The sequence below is a fragment of the Jaculus jaculus genome, chromosome 2, assembly GCF_020740685.1.
Source record: "Jaculus jaculus isolate mJacJac1 chromosome 2, mJacJac1.mat.Y.cur, whole genome shotgun sequence".
NCBI classification, from domain to species: domain Eukaryota; kingdom Metazoa; phylum Chordata; class Mammalia; order Rodentia; family Dipodidae; genus Jaculus; species Jaculus jaculus.
The window spans coordinates 8,244,771-8,263,481 of record NC_059103.1 but is presented as its reverse complement, the minus strand read 5'-3'; the positions used below and the strand labels follow the sequence as shown (position 1 = coordinate 8,263,481).

The following is an 18,711-nucleotide window of genomic DNA, read 5'->3' as shown; positions in this document are numbered from 1 at the left end:
TTGGAGGGAGAAGGGCTGCATTACAGGCATGAAGGCTGCTGACTGTTTAGCATTGGGTACAGAAACCGCCTGTGCATTGTGGGTGTCATTCCCAAGTTGGCATGTGTAAGTGACTGGAGGGTGATTGGCTGCTTGCTTGTCCTTTGTTCTGTCACCTGCCCTGAGGTAAGCCCTTGGCAGTGCTCAGGATCCCAGAGAGGGAACATTTCCACATCCACATCCTTCCCCGTGAGCCTGGCTAACAATGCTGTCCAGTGTCGTGGTGCCAAGCACTTCCTCTTGGGCCACTGGGACAGGAGCTATAGAGGGGCCAGGCCAGGCCTCAGGGAGGCCAGGTGGGCCCTTGGCACAAGCAAAGCCTGGCTGCCAGAGTCTCTGCTACCCTGGGCCATCCAGCAGTCATGGGGAGAGGGCAATACCTGTCGTACAGAGGGGAGCTGCGGAGCACAGGTGAGACTACCTGACAGAGTCCCTGATGCGGAGGGGAGCTGTTGCGGGAGGGGGCCCGAAGTGGCTCTCTAGGGTTGACTAATTAGAAACCACCCACTTTCCCTGGCCCCAAGGCAGTTCCCTTCCTGCTTGCATCAGACACAGGGGACTGCCCAGTTCCCCCTCGGCCATGCCCCTGCTGGGATGACTAGGGGGCTGGTCTAAAGTCGGGGTGAGGCTGCCCCTCGGGCTCCCCGCCTCCGCCCTTGCTAGGAGCAGAGCGCATTCTGGGCAGGAGCCAGGGCAGCTGCTTCAGTGAGAGGGTCCGTGCCAGGTGCTCCGGTGGGCAGGTTGCTTAGGAGCTGTCCAAGCTCCGAGGCTCTGGGAGCAGATGGAAGGGAGTCCGGCTGTCTTCATGGGTGACCGCCGATGCTCTTTCCTAAGTCCTGTGCCCAGCTGTGCCTCGGAAACATCTCCGAGCTGGCATTCTCGCTCTGCAAGGCCTTCTCAGCAGCCGTGCCCTCGGTGACACATGCATGCGTGCATGTAATTGCTCATGTATGTACCTGTATCAGGTGGGTGGAACTTCGCATCCCATCCTAGCCATGCATGGACCCACAGTAGCCACCCTAGGCCCAGGTGGCTACCTCAGTTCCCCAAGGTCTGTTCTGTGTCACTTAGGGCCACCCTGAAGCATCTGGTGGACATCCAATTCGCGTGTGCAGCTGTAGACCTGGCAAACATTTAGTGGTCACCGTGTGCCAGGCTATTAATACCTCACTTTAAAACTTCCCTCTGTGGCTTGGACTTGGGCTTAGGGGTCACACACAGTGGTCACCACAAACCTGGAGACGTGCTATCTGTGCTCCTGGACAGGAAGTGTTCCTTCCCATCTGTTTGGCCTAGGATGGAAGCAGGGACTGGGTGCATCTAGATTTCATGACAGAAACATTGCCCCTCAAATATGACTCCAGGTTACAATAGGTTAACCAGATGGTTGAAGTCAAACTCTGTGTCAACCAGGAATTACAAGAGCCCCATGGAGATGTTTGATGCTTACAGAACAGCATTGACCTTTTAAAGCCATCCTGCGTGTGGCTTCATGTCTTTGGCTGGCCCAGGACAGGAGAGTCAAAGCCATTTCTACTGGGGCTGTCTGCCACTTGCTCACTGTGCAATGCGTCAGGGTCGGGGCCCAGCAAGAGTGGCCAAGCTGGGGTACACACAGAGAAGACCTTAAGCAGAGCCAGGCATGAAGAAGATGCCAAGGCTATGCTGGCCAGGCGCCTGTGGGTTCAGGTTGGGTCCGAGGAAGGAGCCTGCCTGGACCTAAGGGTCCCTTTCCCACCCAGCAAGCCCTGCTGCCCTGCTTTCCTGTCACAGCTGGACTTCGGCTGTCCTGAGAGCTCAAGATGGTCCTAAGCACAGACAGGGCTTCGTGGCATTTTACGGAGACACTTCCCCCTGGATGAGAGGCTCCTCTGATGGGTCTACAGAGACCCCCAATGCTCAGAGGACTTTTGTGGCTGTGACTGTGGGCAACAACAGATTACTGACCTGACCTTCATACACACAAGTTCACTCGAAGCAGAGATGCAGACGTGGGTGGGCTTCAGCTGCAGCCTCGCTTTCCTCTCGAAGCGTGGACTCCAGTCTCCCCAGGTGCCTAGCTGGCACTTTTCTGGATAGCCTTGGCTGACCTAGGCTAATGCTTCTGGGGCCTCCTGAGCCCTGTCCAAGATGGGAGGGCCTGGACTATCCTCAGGAAGCCTGGACCCAGAAGTGCTGTGAACAAGACAGCCTGGGTGGCGGGACAGGAGTCTCACGGGGATCACTAGAAATTCCGGGCCGTGCTATGCAAATGTGAAGCCACAACCTGCCCTGCTCAGCCACCTCTGTCGCCACGCAAAAGGTGATGGCAAAGCATGCTAAGTACTGAGCTGACAAACACATGATATAGGGACAGACAGACACAGACAGGACTCGCAAGATTGCAGTCCTGGGAGATCTGTACCTAAGGCCCCAACTGGTGAGATCCCTAAGTATGGGCTGGAGGGAGCATGTGGCCTTGGGTCTCCACCCCACCGGGTGTACTCGCTGGTGCACGGTGGGAGCCACACAAGAGCGTAGAAGACAGCTCAGCAAAGCAAATAAACTCTGAGCCCCATGTACTTACTACCTTAAACAGTGATGCGTTCAGCTGGAAGCTTATGTAATTTAGTTCGTTTGTTTGTTTTTTTGTTTTGTTTTGTTTTCTCAAGGTAGGGTCTCTCTCTAGCCCAGACTGACCTGGAATTTACTATGTAGTCTCAGGGTGGTCTAAAACTCACCGTGATCCTCCTACCTCTGCCTCCGGAGTGCTGGAATTAAAGACGTATGCCACCGCTCCCAGTTTATAATTTAGTTCTTAAGAATGACTCTCTGGCAGGTGGTTTAGCAGAGCTGTTAGAAATCTGGATCTGCTTGGGCCCAGCCTACACCCGTACATTGGCCTGTCTTACTCCATCCAGACCTTGGCTCAGTGACAATTTTTCCATTTCCTCTTGTTTTCTCCAGGCAGACAAGGGAACAGGAGACACCTCCAGACTTTTTTTACTTCTCCGACTATGAGAGGCACAATGCAGAGATAGCTGCTTTTCACCTGGACAGGTGAGTTCCCTCCTACACACGGCCGAGAGCCACCCAGTGCCAGGTGTACCCAGCTCTCACTGCGCACTCAGGTCTAGGCGTGCACAGCCACCAGAAGACATGTGGCCTGGGCTCTGGGGTCCATGTGGCCACCATTATCATGAGATCACCATAGGTGTCCTATGTTAGACTGTCACACGCCCTCCTTACAGACCAGAAAACAGCCCTGAGAGAACTGTCCAGAGCCCCACGCCGTAAACCAGAGCTGACCCTGCCGTCGAGGTGTTTGTTGCCCTTGGGGACATTCCCCTCTGTTCTCCGCACAGAGCAGCAGGGGCAGAGGGCAGGTGGTACATCACTGGGAAGAAAGGAAAAACAGGGCTGGAGAGATGGCTTAGCGGTTCAGCGCTTGCCTGTGAAGCCTAAGGACCCCGGTTCGAGGCTCGGTTCCCCAGGTTCCACGTTAACCAGATGCACAAGGGAGCACACGCATCTGGAGTTCGTTTGCAGAGGCTGGAAGCCCTGGCGCGCCCATTCTCTCTCTCTCTCTCCCTCTCTCTGTCTTTCTATCTGTGTCTGTCGCTCTCAAATAAATAAATAAATAAAAATAAACAAAGAAAGAAAGAAAGAAAGGAAAAACAAAAGTGTACACAGAGGAAGAAGTTTTAGGAGTTGTGGATTTTAAATTATGAGGTATGGATTCTCTTTGAGACCAAGAAGGTTTCTTGCAGGAAATGGTATTTTGGTAACAATGAATGGAAGACCCTTCTGTCTTCCAAGGGACAGCCATGACTTAGCAGAATGTGATTTGTTTTAGGTTCTTCTTGGCCCTGTGTTCCTGGGAAAGTGGGGGGGTGGCAGCTGACACCCCTGAGAGAGGGTCTTTTTATTCTGTGCCCTGAAAAGCTGACTTGGTCCCAGAAGGACCTTTCCCCCAGGCTGTGGCAGAAGGCCAGGATTTGTGCTCAGTTCTCTGGCCCTCCCCAGCTATACCATGGCTGGACACAGATCTCAGCTCAAATGTCCTTAGTCACCAGATCACGAGGGTGACTCGGATGTAGAGCGCAGGGTCCCAGGAGACTCATTATATAGATACGCATATTGTATTATAATTATATCACATTTATAGAATTACACTTATATGTAAAGTATATAATATGTGTAAGTTATATATTTATATAATTATATAATGTATTATATATATAGATATATATAGATATATGATAGATATATATAAAATTTGATGCAGTAGCTTACAGAAACTCCCCCAAAGGAGCTAGGGAGATGGCTCAGTTGGCTTTTGCGCAAGCAGGAGGACCTGAGCTCAGACCCCAGCACCCCCAGCAAAGCCCAGTGCGGTGGTTACGTGGCCGTAACCCTGGCGCACTGGATATGGGATCCCTGTGGATTTCCGGTGAGGCAGTCTAGCTAAATAAGTGAGCTCCAGGCCACAGAGAGTCCTCCCCTCAAAGAACAAGGTTGAGAGGGCTTGACGAATACATGGACATTGACCTCTGGCCTCCACGTGCATGTGCCCATGCATGCTCACTGGCCCACACCATCAAGGAGAAAGGGAGATCCCAAAAGCTAGGCTTCCAACCATCTAAGCTACCTGAACTCTGAAAATGACCTTTCTATGACAAGGACACTGTTGTCTCCTGGCCATGATGTCATTCCTTGGGTGGACCTAGCTATGAAGCCTTAGGTGGCAGAATGCTGTCGCAGCCATCCTGTGGGAGCCCAGGGCTCTGATCCTGGGAACGTTGCGCTGTACCTCCCTGCCTGGCCACTCTTCATGGAGGACGACCCACATTAAAGTCCTGTGTCAGCAGGAAAAGCTGCCGTTGGGCACCTGCATTTACTTAAGCAAACAGTGATGCGTGCAGAAAGAGCCTCATTATGAGTGGTTAATTGAATTGAATTTTGTTTTAAATTTAGTCCTTAAATGAGGGTATGGCTTAGATATTGGGACACCTGGCAGACTGATGCCAGCGCATGAAGCATCAAGGCGTTGGTCCTTCAGAGATGCGCTCCAGCCAGCACTGGCGTTCAGGTCCCAGGCACAAGTGGCCAACGAGCCAGAGCTGTGACAACGTAGGTGGCTCCTTCAGGCTGTCTGAATCAGCCACAGCGAGCAGACTCCCTTCTCTGCCCTTTGCTCATCAGGATCCTGGACTTCCGCCGAGTCCCGCCTGTGGCTGGCAGGATGCTCAACATGACCAAAGAAATCCGGGACGTGACGCGAGACAAGAAGCTGTGGAGGACTTTCTTCGTCTCTCCAGGTACCCGTGCTCGGGAAGTGGGGCTCACGTGGCTTAGTTCAGGTGGAAACCTTGGCCTCCTCTAAAGAAAAAAAAAGTCTTTGCAGAACCCATCTATTCTGCTGTTTCCGCTGTGCCCTCCAGCTCTGTGTATGCTGCCTTGTAGACACAGCGCCCTCCTATTGACCCCTTCCTGTGCCCACACCGAGGTGTTGCCAACATGACCAACTGTGTTTATTGGTCGGTGATTTGTTCTTTTTTTTTTTTTTTGGTTTTTCAAGGCAGGGTCTCACTCTGGCTCAGGCTGACTTGGAATTCACTATGTAGTCTCAAGGTGGCCTCGAACTCACGGCGATCCTCCTACCTCTGCCTCCCAAGTGCTGGGATTAAAGGCGTGCGCCGCCACGCCCGGCGGTGATTTGTTCTTTAGGAGTGGTGTGTGTGTGTTCATATGTGTAAGGGTATGGACATACATGTGGGGGGCACATGTATCCATCTGCATGTGAGGGGTGGAGGTCAACATCAGGTATGTTCCTCAATTTATTCACCACCTTGAGATAAGGTGTCTAGTCAGACCCCAGAACTGGCCGATTCAGCTAGTCCAGCCATTCAGCTTGCCTTGCTCCTGTCTCCCTGTCTGTTAAGTGCTAGGCTTATAGGGGATGCCACACCCCCCTTGCATTTTCATAGATGCTGAAGGTCTGAACTCAAGTCCTGACATCTGTGTAGCAAGTGCTGTACCTACTGATTGAACCATCACCCTGGCCCTTCTTTTGTTGTTGTTGTTGTTTGTTTTAAAACAGTATTTCAGGGCTGGAGAGATGGCTTAGTAGTTGAGGCATTTGCCTGCAAGGCCAAAGGACCCAGGTTCAATTCCTTAGTACCCACAGAAAGCCAGATACACAAGGTAGTGCATGCATATGGAGTTTGTTTGTAGTGGCTAAAGGCCCTGGCATGCCCGTATTCTTTCTCCCTCTCACTCTTTCTCCATATATAAAAATAAATCTATCAAATAAATAAATAAAAGTAAAATATTTTTTAAAAAATAGCATTTCACTCTGTAGCCCAGCCTGGTCAGGAACTCACTATGTAACCTACACTGTCCCCCAAATCTTGATCTTTCCTCCCTGACCTCAAAGTGCCGGAATGACAGGCTTACGCTGTCACACCTGGCTTACTCTCTATTTTTAAATCTTCTGGCCTCTCTGGGAGGACCTTTCCAATAGTCTGGCCTTGGAAGCCATGCTCTCCCAAGCCTCCCTAGATCCCAGCACACACAGTCCGACCCTTGCCTACTGATGCCAGATGGAGCAGCTAGCTGTGAGTTACAGCTTCCCAATTCCTGATGCTCTGAGGATTGCCACCCTGTGTCTTGACCGGGGTGTTCACATTGATGAGACTTGAAGAATCTACACTATGGGGCTGGAGAGATGGCCTAGCAGTTAAGACACTTGCCTGTGAAGCTTAAGAACCCAGGTTCAATTTCCCAGTACCCAGGTAAAGCCAGATACACAAGGTGGTGCAAGTGTCTGGAATTCATTTGCAGTGGCTAGAGGCCCTGGTGCACCCATTCTTTCTCCCTCTTTCTCTCTCTCTCCCAAATATATAAAACATTTTTAAAATAATTTACCCTGAACCCCACATGCGCATGGAAGCACGAGCCATATTCTCCTTACTCGTCGATCTGGAAGCTTCGAACCTGGAGCTGCAGAGTCCGCTGGCCCGTCCATTCTCTGAGCTCCTCCTTGGACCAGGCCTGCAGCAAGGTGCCCATGCCTAATCCCCCCGCTACCTACCAGGGCTTTGGAGTGCACCTTCCACCAACAGTGTATCCTTGAAGGTGCTGGGGACCCTGGCCACCCCTGCAATGCAGAATGAAGGCGCAGTGCCGGCTGGCTAGGAGAGACACCCTCCCCGTGGTGCAAGCTGGACCGTCTCAGCTGTGCCTCCCAGCTCTAATTTGTGAAGATAAATCTAATTAAGGCCTTGATTAGCTGTGTCTCCACATTTTCAGGCATATAAAAGCCTGACCTAAAAGCCCGTCCCTTGTAGATTTCCAGATCAATACTCAAAGCTCTTTTCTTAACTACATTCATAAATCTGTCAGAATGGAAACACGTGGTTCCATTTTCACTATCTAACGTTTCTTCCTCTCAGATCCATTAATGAGAGAAAAAAAAAAAAAACAGAACAAAACCCTCTGTGAAGAGGAGAAAGTATTCCTCATTCCTTTGTCTCCAGTGCCTGCCCCGCCCCATCACTGGCCTTTGAGAGCTGGAAAAGCCTGTGGCTCTGGGCCAGTGCCATCCCAGTGCTGGGAACACGTTGCTTATGGTCACTTGAGCCCACCAAGTGGCCTGCACCATGGACAGGAACATCTTCTCCAAGGGCTAGAACGGGCCTCAGCCGAGAACCTCTGGAATCCCCACCTGGGCCCCTCACTGGCTCAGCTACAGGGGTCAGTGTGAAGCCCTGATGCCATTCCTCCTCCATTCCTAGAACCCACTTCCTGGGCTCCCCAGCCTCAGGCTGTGCCCACAGGGACTAGCCACCTCTCCCTCCAGCCGTGCGCTGTGGCTGAGCCACCACCGGCGGCACCTGGACACGTCATTGCTTCCTATCTCCTGCTTCCTGACTATGACTTTGTGTGTGTGTGTGTGTGTGTGTGTGTGTGTGTGCGCGCGCGCGCGCGCACGCCACAACGTATAAGTGAGCACTTTATCCTCTGAGCCATCTTCCTAGCCTCTGGTTTTTCTTGTTTTGTGGTTTGTTTTTACAAACAAACATAGTTATATGTTCATCGAAGCAGATAAGTTGATTCTTTCATGTCCTCCTTGACCCAGGTTAGCTGGCCCTGGGATGCCTCCAGTCCTCAGCAGGGGACTGCTGGTCACCCTGCATATCCCACGGGTTCCCCTGCAGTGATGACTGTCATTTGTCAGGTCGCAGTGGAGCTGCAGCTGTGACAGCCACACTGAAACCAGCTGGGGTTGTCAGTGTCCTGGCTGGCCGGAGCTCCCGGGGTGGTTTCCTTGAGTTGCTTTATCTCCCGCCAACCACAATGCTCCGTCATCTTCCAGACAGCTGGTTTCCCTGGAAGCCCAGGGTCTGAGAGACAGCTTTCGTCTCTTTGGAAAGCCCAGTGTGTTTGGATTCACCACAATTCTTTTTGCTCTGCTTGCACTTCTAGACCCATCACTGCTGCTCCAGAGCCGGTGCAGCCAGAAAAGGCTTGTTACTGTAGATGCCCTTCTGCCTCTGAGCAGCTCTGCTCTGGGTTCAACGTGGAGGAACACCCCCCATCCTTGCAGGTGGGTGAGCCTCGGAACCTGAGGCCACCATAGGAAGGCAGCAGATCAAAGCCCTTCTCTGAGCCCAGACAAGCTGCCTTCAGAGGCCTCCTGGCCCAAGTGTATATGACAGAAGGAGAAATTGAGTTCAGATGATTTCCTGTTAAATATGTTTTATTTTTATTTATTTATTTGATACAGAGAAAGAGGGAGTGAGAGGGGAGAGAGCATGGGCACGCCAGGGCCTCTAGCCACTGCAAATGAATTCCAGGCGCATGTGGCCCCCTTATGTATTTGGCTTACTTGGGTCCTAGAGGATCGAACCGAGATCCTTTGGCTTTGCAGGCAAACACCTTAGCCACTAAGCCATCTCTCCAGCCTGAGTTCAGAGAGAATAGTTTAGTGGCCCCAGGACTACATAGCTGCAAGAAGCAGGTCAAGATTTCTGAAGCCCCCAGCTCTATGAAACACACACTATGCTCTCTCCATACATTTCTATGAGCATATCACATCTACCCCTATCATCTCTGCCCAGTCTGTGCATTCTGCAAGTTGGTCATGTTTGTGTGGCCTTCTCTTCCACAGGCCATCCCTCCAAGGTATAGACTGGCTTTGATTTTTGTTAAAGCAGATTTTCCATTGCCTGAGTTAGGCAGGTGGACATAGGGCCTGTCCACAGATTGTATTCAGCTCAAATGTGTGTTGAGTTTCAACCTAAGTCTTCTGATGGTAGTCGGAGCACCCGAGAGACACATTTCTACTATGTCCCTTGTGTGAACATAGCACCCTGTGTTCACAGGTGACTCCCCCTGAGATCCATCTCTTGGCCACTCTGGCCTCTCATATCCATGAAGTAATCCTTCATCGGTGGCATCTGGTGGAGGCCAGGCCCAAGAAACTAGGGGCACAGTGCTCAAAGAGGCAAACTCTTTGGCCTGGTGGGATCATGGCTTTCTCAGCCTCTGTTTTCATTAGCATTCCAATGAACTCCTCTCTTCTCTAAACTCCACCGACTCCAAGTACTGGGCGGGTATCTCAGCTCTGCCTGTGCCATTCCCCTGGGAGATTCTTGTCACTGGGGCTCTTCAGAGGGCCTTAGCCTGCACTGTAAAGGGAGTAGCTGAGCCCAGACATGTGCGGGCATCACCCAGGCCACACAGCAGGAAAATGAACCTCAGCTTCCAGAGCCTGTCCCCCACCCACGCCTCTGTAAAACCAAGTGTGATGAGGCGGCAACAGGGTTGTGAGGTGCACCCCTCTGGACACGCTAGCACACAAGCTCCGCGTAGACAGGGCTGGAGGGGAGGCCGAGCTGTCTTAACTTCATGGCTCTGCCAGTGAGAGATCAGAGAGAGATTTCCTCCTGGAAATGGAGCTGTTGCCTTGCTGGGACTGCTTCACCGCCTGGAAGCAGCAGTTAAACGTAAGTGCCTAAAACCAGTGGAGGTTGATCTCTCTTTGATCATTCCCATCATAATTACCAGTGCTGGTCAGAGGCGGGAGGGGAAAGCAGAGGGCGGCTGGGGAACCAGGCCAGCCAGGACTTGTGTGTCTGTAGTTACGGCTGCCTCCCCCCTCCAGATTTCCCCTTAGCCAGTCCCCTAGTTCCTTCTGTTCCAAGTCTCTACAGGTCTTCAGGACCTGGATGTGCTGGGCAGGTTTTGTGTTCTGACCCACATGAGCCCACAGGCTCAGCCTGAATGCTCAGGGCAGTGAGGAAGCCCCGTGTCAGGACACTGGCTGTAAGTGAGAAGGTGCCAGGGTAGCAGTGAGGGCCTCACGTTGCGCCGTGACATTCTTCCGTGGAGTTCCATACCCTAGGGTTCCACAGGCTTCCCCCTCCAGACAGTGACTTAGGGTATCAAGCATAGATTGAGCCAGTACATGGGCCTGCACAGCTGGGATGATACAGGGCCTGGCTATAAGCCCATGAACCTGGTTCTTACAAAGGAGGAAGCTTATTATTTTTAACTCTTCTAAGATATAATACCTATCTCATAAAATTCGCGTTTTTGAGATAAAGTCTCATGTAGCTGAGTCCAGCCTTGAACTTCTCCTTTCTCCAAGTGCTGGGATTATAGGTATGTACCACTACATAATTTTAAAGTTTACCTTATGGTATTATATTCATGATACTGAACAATCTTTACTGCCATACAAATCCAGAACATTCACACCACCCAAAAGCCCTGCGCCTGTTGGCAGACAGTCAGAACTCCCCTCTCAGCTGCTGAGAACCAAGTGTCCATGTCTACGTGGTCCGTGGTTCTGGTGGATCTTACGGGTGGAGCCACACCCAGGTGGCCTTTTCTTGTTTCCCTCACTGAAGCTTCGGGTCCTCACAGCTTTTCCGTGAAGCAGCAGGGCAGTGGGATCCATACTTAATTCCTTTTGATGTTGAATGATATCTTGTGTGGAAATTGGGCTTGGGGGCGTGGGGATACAGTTCAGTGGGTAGAGAGCATGCACAAGCCCTGGGCTCTGTCCCCAGCAGGCATAAACTGGGCTTGATGGCACATCATCTGCACTCACTGGAGGTGGATACAAGAGTAACAGCAGTTGAGGTTATCCTTGCCTATGTAGGGAGTTTGAGGCAAGCCTCGGCTACATGAGACTCTGACCAAAAAGACAAGGAAAAGAGGAGGGGAGGAAGCGAGGAAGAAAAAAAGAAGGAGAAAGAAGAAAAAAGAAAGAGAAAAAGAAAAACTTGCTTTTCTGTCACCTATCCAGCATTGCGTAGCTGGCATCTGCGGTGTCTCTTTGTTGCGAGCTCCCACTGGCAGCGCCATCCACTTCTCTGGGGTGTAGAACGTCGGGCGTGCAATGGCTGGGTCAGGGACGCCTCTACACCTCACCCTCCAGTAACCCACCAGGCAGTTTTTCTGAACACCTGCCCCTCGGGTACCCCCACCAGAGTTCTGGTGCTCTAACTCCTTCATCTGAAATGGGAATTTGGGGGTTCTTGTCAGACCAATATGCTAACATACCAAGAAATTTAACATAGCCCAGACTCTTGTCTTAGGAATTTAAAGAATTAAGAATGCATAGACAAGAGAGTAAGGTTTAGAGACCTTGTTAGATTAAGAGAAGAAAAGAGGAGGAAGTACACAGAGCCCCTACCATCAGGGAGGTGAGTGGGGGGTGGGGGGGGGAGGTAAAGCCCAGCCTGTGATCCAAGTTGGGGTCATTTATAGATTCTGAATGGAGGCTGAGCTAAACAGCCATGATGTCAAGTTTTAGGGCTGAGCTTAACCAACTTTAATGTCAGGATCAGATCTAAACCTTCCTGGAGTGCTCCTTCCCAGGGAGAGGCTCAGGTTGTTCATGGCAAAACAGGTCTAGGGAACTCCTTTAGGCAAGAGATAAGGAGAAGCCAGATTCTTTTCTGATCTCTAGCAAAGTGGAGACTGTGAGCATAGACCTAAAGACATTCCTGCTTTTGACTTTGGGGGCACATTCACCCTAAACTGCCTCAGTAGTATTTATCACCACTGGCCCTTTGGTCACAAAGAGGGCGAGATGGCATTTCACGGAGGCCTCCCTCTGCATTTCCTAAACGACGGATATCCTGGGCCTCATCCTGTGAGCTCTGTAGCCACTTGAGTTTCTTCTTTGGAAGAAAATCCATTGAGCCTGCTTAAATATTAATCGGGCTCTTTTCCTGGTTGAATTGGAAGCATTCTCTGATCCTTCCCACCTGTGACTGAAAATTTTCTCCAGTCTCGCTCTTCATGAATCATTCTGCAGAATGGGGCTACTGGACACAAAACCTAGAAATTCCACACTAGGTTTGGACTCTTGATGGTGAGAAGGGAAAGGACTGGATCCAGCTCTTGCCTCTGGATCCAAAAACAAGCTGTTCTCTGGGGTGCCACATTGGGGGTGATAACAGACCATGTGGGGAGGCCAACCTGTGAGAAATGCTAATCACAAGGCCAGGCAGAGCCTGGGAGGAAGGCGGGAAGAGGACAGCAGGGCCCGTGGGGGCAGTGTGGCCGGTGTTGCTGGAAACAGCTGTGGCTAATTGGGTCTTTGTCTGTCGCTAGCCAACAACATCTGCTTCTATGGGGAGTGTTCCTACTACTGCTCCACGGAGCATGCCCTGTGTGGGAGGCCCGACCAGATTGAGGGATCCCTAGCAGCCTTCCTGCCCGACCTGTCCCTGGCCAAGAGGAAGACGTGGCGAAACCCCTGGCGCCGTTCCTACCACAAGCGCAAGAAGGCAGAGTGAGTGGGCGTGCCCACACGCTGGGGACCGGTCTGTGCCCGCACTGCAGCCGAGACCGCGACGCCCCGGGGCGGGGGGTCAGTAGCCCACAGCCAAGGGACAGGAAGAAGCAGCAGGAACAAGTGCAAAGCCAGCTCTTTGATGCATGAGACAGTGACAGCCAATGTGACCAGATCGCTTAGGAGGTTCCTATCAGAATTTCAAGAAGACTGTCCCTCAGAACACAGCTAGCTCCTCAGTGTTTGAGTTTGGCTTTGCTCTTGCCCCGCTCCGCCCCATCCAGAAGACACATCCCCTGTTCTGTCCGCCAAGACTAATAATGTGCAAGCATTGGGTCTTAACGGTGAATCCCTACGGGATCCCAGCACCCCGCTGAGGTTTCTCCAGGCCTGCTCTTCACCATCTCCTGGTCCCTACTCCTCCAGGCGACGTCGCATCCCCTCCCAAGGCAGGTCCCTCTGCAGATGCTCCATTCCCTCTGCAAGTCATCCTTGCAAAGCATGAACCTACTGGCCCCATGCCCTCCCGAGCCAGCTAGCCCCTAGAATCTGGCCTGGGCCTCAGGTTTCACCCAGAGAAGGCTGCCTCAGTCTGCCCCTGGCTCCCTGCAGGTGGGAAGTGGACCCTGACTACTGTGAGGAGGTGAAGCAGACGCCACCCTACGACAGCGGCCACCGCATCCTGGACATCATGGACATGACCATCTTTGATTTTCTCATGGGTATGTCTCGTGGGCTGAGCGGGCAGCTGGGATCACAGGACTAGGCCTGAGGAGGGGCTGACCTATTGGGCTGCTGCGCTCCTGAAGCCCTGCGCAGCGGAGGCCTGTGAGCGTTTGTGTTTGTCCCCACAGGGAACATGGACCGCCACCACTACGAGACCTTTGAGAAGTTCGGGAACGAGACGTTTATCATCCACTTGGACAACGGGCGTGGGTGGGTCCTCTCACCCCCACAGACCCTGATGAGCTGGCCGTTCTGGCTTGTGTGAGCCCAGGCTGGCCCTGCCCCAGAAGCAGGCCCTCGGTGGGGAGGGACAGCCTAAAAGCCAATGACCTCTTGAGAGGTGGGGCCAGGGGTGGAACATGGCACCTGTAAACAGAGAGGTGGAGGTCTTCGGTGGGTATTGGCAGCAAACTTGTGCGGTGTGTCCTGTTGTATCTGCCTGTTGCCCTGGGGACACTGAGGACAGGCAGGCTGCTGCCCAGGAGAGAAAGACTGAGAAGCAGACAGCTCCCCCTTGGGAGAAGGCAATTCTTGATTAACAAGGCAGGGCAACCTGCACCTCAAAAGGAAGACACCCACTGGCGTGGAACGTCGTGCAGATGGTTTCTTCGTGGTCACGGGCCTGGAGAGACATCACCGCGGGTTTACCACGAGCTGAGCCCGACCCAGGCGAGGGGCTGGGACCCCGCCCGGTCTGAGACTGACGCATTGCCCAGCCTCGTGACCCAGCCACTCAGGGCCCTAACCACTGTGCCTTCCTTCCACAGGTTCGGGAAGTACTCACACGACGAGCTCTCCATTCTGGTGCCTCTACGGCAGTGCTGCAGGTGCGAGCCCCAGGCCCTCGCCGCCCCGTGCGCTCCAGCCATCGTCACCAGAGGCCTCAGAGCCTGCCGCCTGCTCACACACGCCCACCGCCCAAGGCCCCGGCCCACAGCCAGTGGTCTCCACCCGCCTCGGCTCCTCCCTGAGCCCTAACCTAGCTGCCTCCCGCCCCATAAGGGCTCTGTGAGACCCCAGGGCCCAAGGCAGGTTGAGTCTGGACCCAGGTGTCCTGGTATCCTGGCCAAGGCTCTCAGACCTATTCTGGGAATCTTCCAAGGTTTCTTAAAGCCATCCTCTCCTTTCATGACTGATCACCAGCTTTGGGGCGGAAAGGTTTGCGCCACCCTCAAGAGACACAGAACACACTTGCCTAGGCCTATAGGCCAGCTGAGTAGAGACAGTGCCCCCAGGTGGGCAGCCAGTCTGGTGCTGGGTCTGTCCATCTGCCCTCAGTCCTGCCATTTGTCCCTTCAGAATAATTGTGCCTGACTCACTGAGCACACAGGCTCAGAAAATTCCATGTAACTTCATCATGTAAGGCCCGCAGTCTTGAACCTGGCTGTTTCTCTCACTCTCGCTATGTGTGTGTGGGTCTTTCTGTCCGTCCCTGATTTCATGTCTTTATGTATGTCTTTGACTCTGTTTCTTCATGTCTGTATTTCTGCCTCTCCATGTCTGTCCGCATGTCTTGGTCTGTCTCCATACCTCAGTCTCTACCTTTCCATGCTTCTGTCTTCTCTGTGTCTCTGTCAGTCCATGTCTCTGGCTTGGTCTGTTCCCATGTATTTGTCTCTGTCTCTATATGATTTTAAACTGTCTTCATGTCCCTGTCCGCTTCTGACCATGTCTGGCTCTCCGTGCCTGTGAGGCCTTTGTCAGTTCTCTTTATGTCTGTGTCTTTGCCCAGCTCTCTGTCTTCTCTCCGCATCTCTGTTTCTGTCTCTGTCTCGCATGAGCTGACATCTGTCTCTGCGCAAGCCCCGTTCCTTCCCCACAGTGACACCATCCGCCCTCTCCCCACAGGATCAGGCAGTCCACATACCTGCGGCTGCAGCTTCTGGCCCGGGAGGAGCACAAGCTGAGCCTGTTGATGGCTGAGTCTCTGCAGCGGGACAAGGTGGCCCCTGTGCTCTACCAGCTCCACCTGGAGGCCCTGGACCGGCGGCTGCGCATTGTGCTGCAGGTTGTACGTGACTGCATCGAGAAGGACGGGCTGCATAGCGTGGTGGAGGATGACCTTGACGCTGAGCACAGAGCCTCCACCAAGAGGTAGTGACGTGCGCTGCCCACAAGGAAGGAGGGTGCAGCTTCACAAGCCTTGTGTGAATTCAGTGAATTCAGAGTCAGGACCGAGCGTCCCCACGTGGCGATCTGCGGTGTGAGCATGAAGTCTCCCTCATGGCTCCAACTGGCACTCTTGGGCCTCTGGGTCCAGCATAGGTCAGACGATGCAACACGGACTCACGACACAGAGGCAGCAGGAGGCATTTCATCCTTCCTACAGGGGACAGGACACTTACTCACCGTTTTATATTTAGATGCGGTGCACCTGCGTAAGTGGAGAGCCGCTCACACAGACCACAGAACGCTTCCTGCTAACGTGAGGGCCGCCCTCCCAGCCAGCCCCTCCAATAACGCCATCACGTTCTGGACTTCAATTGCAATAATAACTCCAGCTCCCCTCTCTGGGGAGCCCTGAACCCAGAGGCTGGGATAGGGAGGCCCTGGTGGACATCATGTGTATGAACATGTGGGTTCCCGCGTGTGGGTCTCAGGTGTAAACAACCAGCTATCCACTTGTCTGCTGCCATGCAGCGGCCAGAAATTCCCAGCTGGTGGTGGTCACCATCTGCCCTTGGTTTTCCTCTCAACAGTGGGTGCAAATGCACCATTCAGGGCTCATAGCCTGATAGCAGTAGGTCAACCTTGCAGCATTTGTGCGAAATAGTTTGCAGTGAGGTGAATGTGCAATAAAGATACTGCAACCATATTGCATGGCTCTCTGGGGCAGGGCCTGATGCGGCCAAGGCCCAGCTCTCATGATGCCCACGTAGCCCTGAGTCTGTGGTCTGCTGGGGCTACAAGGGAATCATGTTCCAAAAGAGGGCAGTGGGGGAGGCTTGCCACAGATCTCTGCACTGTTGACTCATAGTCCCAAATGTTGGGACCTGCTGCTGTTACAGGCATTCCCAATTTGTCATTCTGTGGTCCATTTGCCTCCCCTGCCTGGGGACTCAGCCACGGTAAGTTGTGTCCTTTGGGGAATCATGACCTAGCGTATGATCGGCCAGACCCCTTCTAGTCTCCAGAGCAACAATACAAGGAAGGCCCGCTTCTTTTTCTTTTATAGAAGGGAAGCTGAGGCTCGGGCAGGAAGTCAGGCCCTAGGCCAGTGTGGTCCCTAGAATAGCCAAGCGGGTGCTAAAGACACAGACCCCAGGGCCGTGAAGGCCTGTGAAGCCCTCCAATTCACTGGCTGTGGCTAGCATAGAGTCTACCCCAGAAAGCCAACAGGGTGGCCTCAAACTTGAACCTCTAGGGGAAATAAAGTGATAAAGTGGCCCACAGCCTGCCTCCCATATTCCTTTGGAGTAGAAGGTCCAGTGTGTGTCCTACGGCTCAGATGGAAAGTGTGTGGCTACCATTTGGCCATCTGGCCAGGGACGGACCTCCCCGGTCCATCAGCCGCATTTCAGGCACAGGTAGGGTGGAGTGTGGTGTCGGTCTCAGGCAGGGTACGATCTTGGGTCACATCCTGTATCCTCCCCATCTTTCAAGACCCTGCATTTCCAGAGTCTGATAGAGTCTCATGACAGACCAGGCTGTGAGGCCCTGTCTGTCACAAGGTTGCAGAGTGGTGAAAGGGTGTGCCTGGTCTGAGGCCCTCGGATCTGGAGTCCAGCTCTCCGCAGAGGCTCCACAATACCTGCTATGAGAAATGAAGATGTGTGAGGACCACAGGAGGGACAGACAAATCTGTAACCAGCTGAGGAGGGACAGCTGTAAGAGCATGGAGAATGTCACAGTTTCCGCTTAAATCTTCTCCCGGCTAACCTAGCCAAGCCAACCATAGGGTCGGGACTTGTACAAACGGCGGTACCAGCTTCTGGGTTGGAGGCCAAGGAGAATGCTTCTAGGATTTGGGACCCCCAAATTCTGGGAGTAGTGCACGTTCCTTTCTCGCAAAAGCAGCAAGGGAAAGTCATGAGGGGACAGCACAGGACTCAGAGTTCGCTTCTTGGGGGCTCCTCCCGCACTCACTTGTAGACCAGCTCAAGGGCACCGGCGCCAGTATAAAACAGACTGTGGCCCAGGGTCAAATGTGAAGCCCTAGCGAAGCCCATCTCCTATCAGCATCAGGAAGCAGGTTGGCAGAGTGGCTTGAAAGCAGAGATGGGAACACCCAGCAGGAGCAGGCCAGGCCGGGGCTGGGAGGTCAGGCGTGAGTATTAGCTGATGGAAAGCACAAAACAGAATAACAAACCTCTGAGAAAAGCATGAACTGGGGAAGGCTGGGCACCAGCAAGCAAGAGTGTCTCGCAGCTCCCCTGACTAGAAGGGTACACCGCAGGGCCCTCCCAGTCAAGGTCGCTGGGGCTGAGGACCTTCCACCGAAGACAGGAGGCCAGGGGCCGGGGCTGAGCCAGAGGAGCGACTGGCTTCAGCACCACCAAGGGGAGCTGTGCTGAAGGGAAGACAGAAGCCAAGGAAAGCGTGGAAATAAACAGAAGAAAGCTCAACTCGGGCCCTGCCAGAGGGATATAGACTTCCTGACTACACAATTCAAGTGCTGGCAGAGGAAAGGAAAAGGTATGGCAAGGCTACCCAGGCCTTGGGTGGAAAAGGGATAATGTAGCTTCTAGCACACCAGAGAGCCAGGTTCCAGGCAGGCAACTGGACCTGCCTCCTATCCCCATGGGGATGTATAGAGCCCTCACACAAGGCCACATGGCAGGATGTACACCCCAAAGCTAGGAATCAAGACAAAGGAAGAATGGAACATAGCGAAGAGACAAGGGGCCAGCGTGGTGATGGCAGGGTCCCCAGAGATACCTGGTCACCACTGGCACAATAAATTGGCCTTGCAAGAGAAAGGCAGATGCTGCCCTGAAAACCAAGCCAGGGAGAAACTGGACTCCCTGTGTTCCAGAAGGGGTTATCTAGAAACTAAAAAGGCAAGGGCAGGACTCCGAGTGTGCCAGACGTGAATTTGTTCTATGAGACAGAGTCTTGCTTAAAAGGTGCTCAGTCTGGCCTTGAATTCACGGCCATCCTGCCTCAGCCTCCTGAGTACTGGGATTAAGTAGGCCTGGCTTGAAGGAACA

General features: G+C 53.1%; 1 protein-coding gene across 1 annotated transcript in view; it reads left to right on the top strand.

Annotated features, from left to right (window-relative positions):
• Positions 1-16,376, top strand: part of Fam20c (FAM20C golgi associated secretory pathway kinase) — a 48,854-nt gene extending 32,478 nt beyond the window's left edge. Inside the window, exons 4-10 of the mRNA XM_045143638.1 lie at positions 2,986-3,078; positions 5,224-5,339; positions 12,655-12,835; positions 13,448-13,557; positions 13,690-13,771; positions 14,329-14,388; positions 15,410-16,376. Of these exons, the coding sequence (XP_044999573.1) occupies positions 2,986-3,078; positions 5,224-5,339; positions 12,655-12,835; positions 13,448-13,557; positions 13,690-13,771; positions 14,329-14,388; positions 15,410-15,659 (892 nt within the window). The 3' untranslated portion in view covers positions 15,660-16,376. The remainder of the gene's footprint in view (positions 1-2,985; positions 3,079-5,223; positions 5,340-12,654; positions 12,836-13,447; positions 13,558-13,689; positions 13,772-14,328; positions 14,389-15,409) is intronic.
• Positions 16,377-18,711: the final 2,335 nt, after the last annotated feature.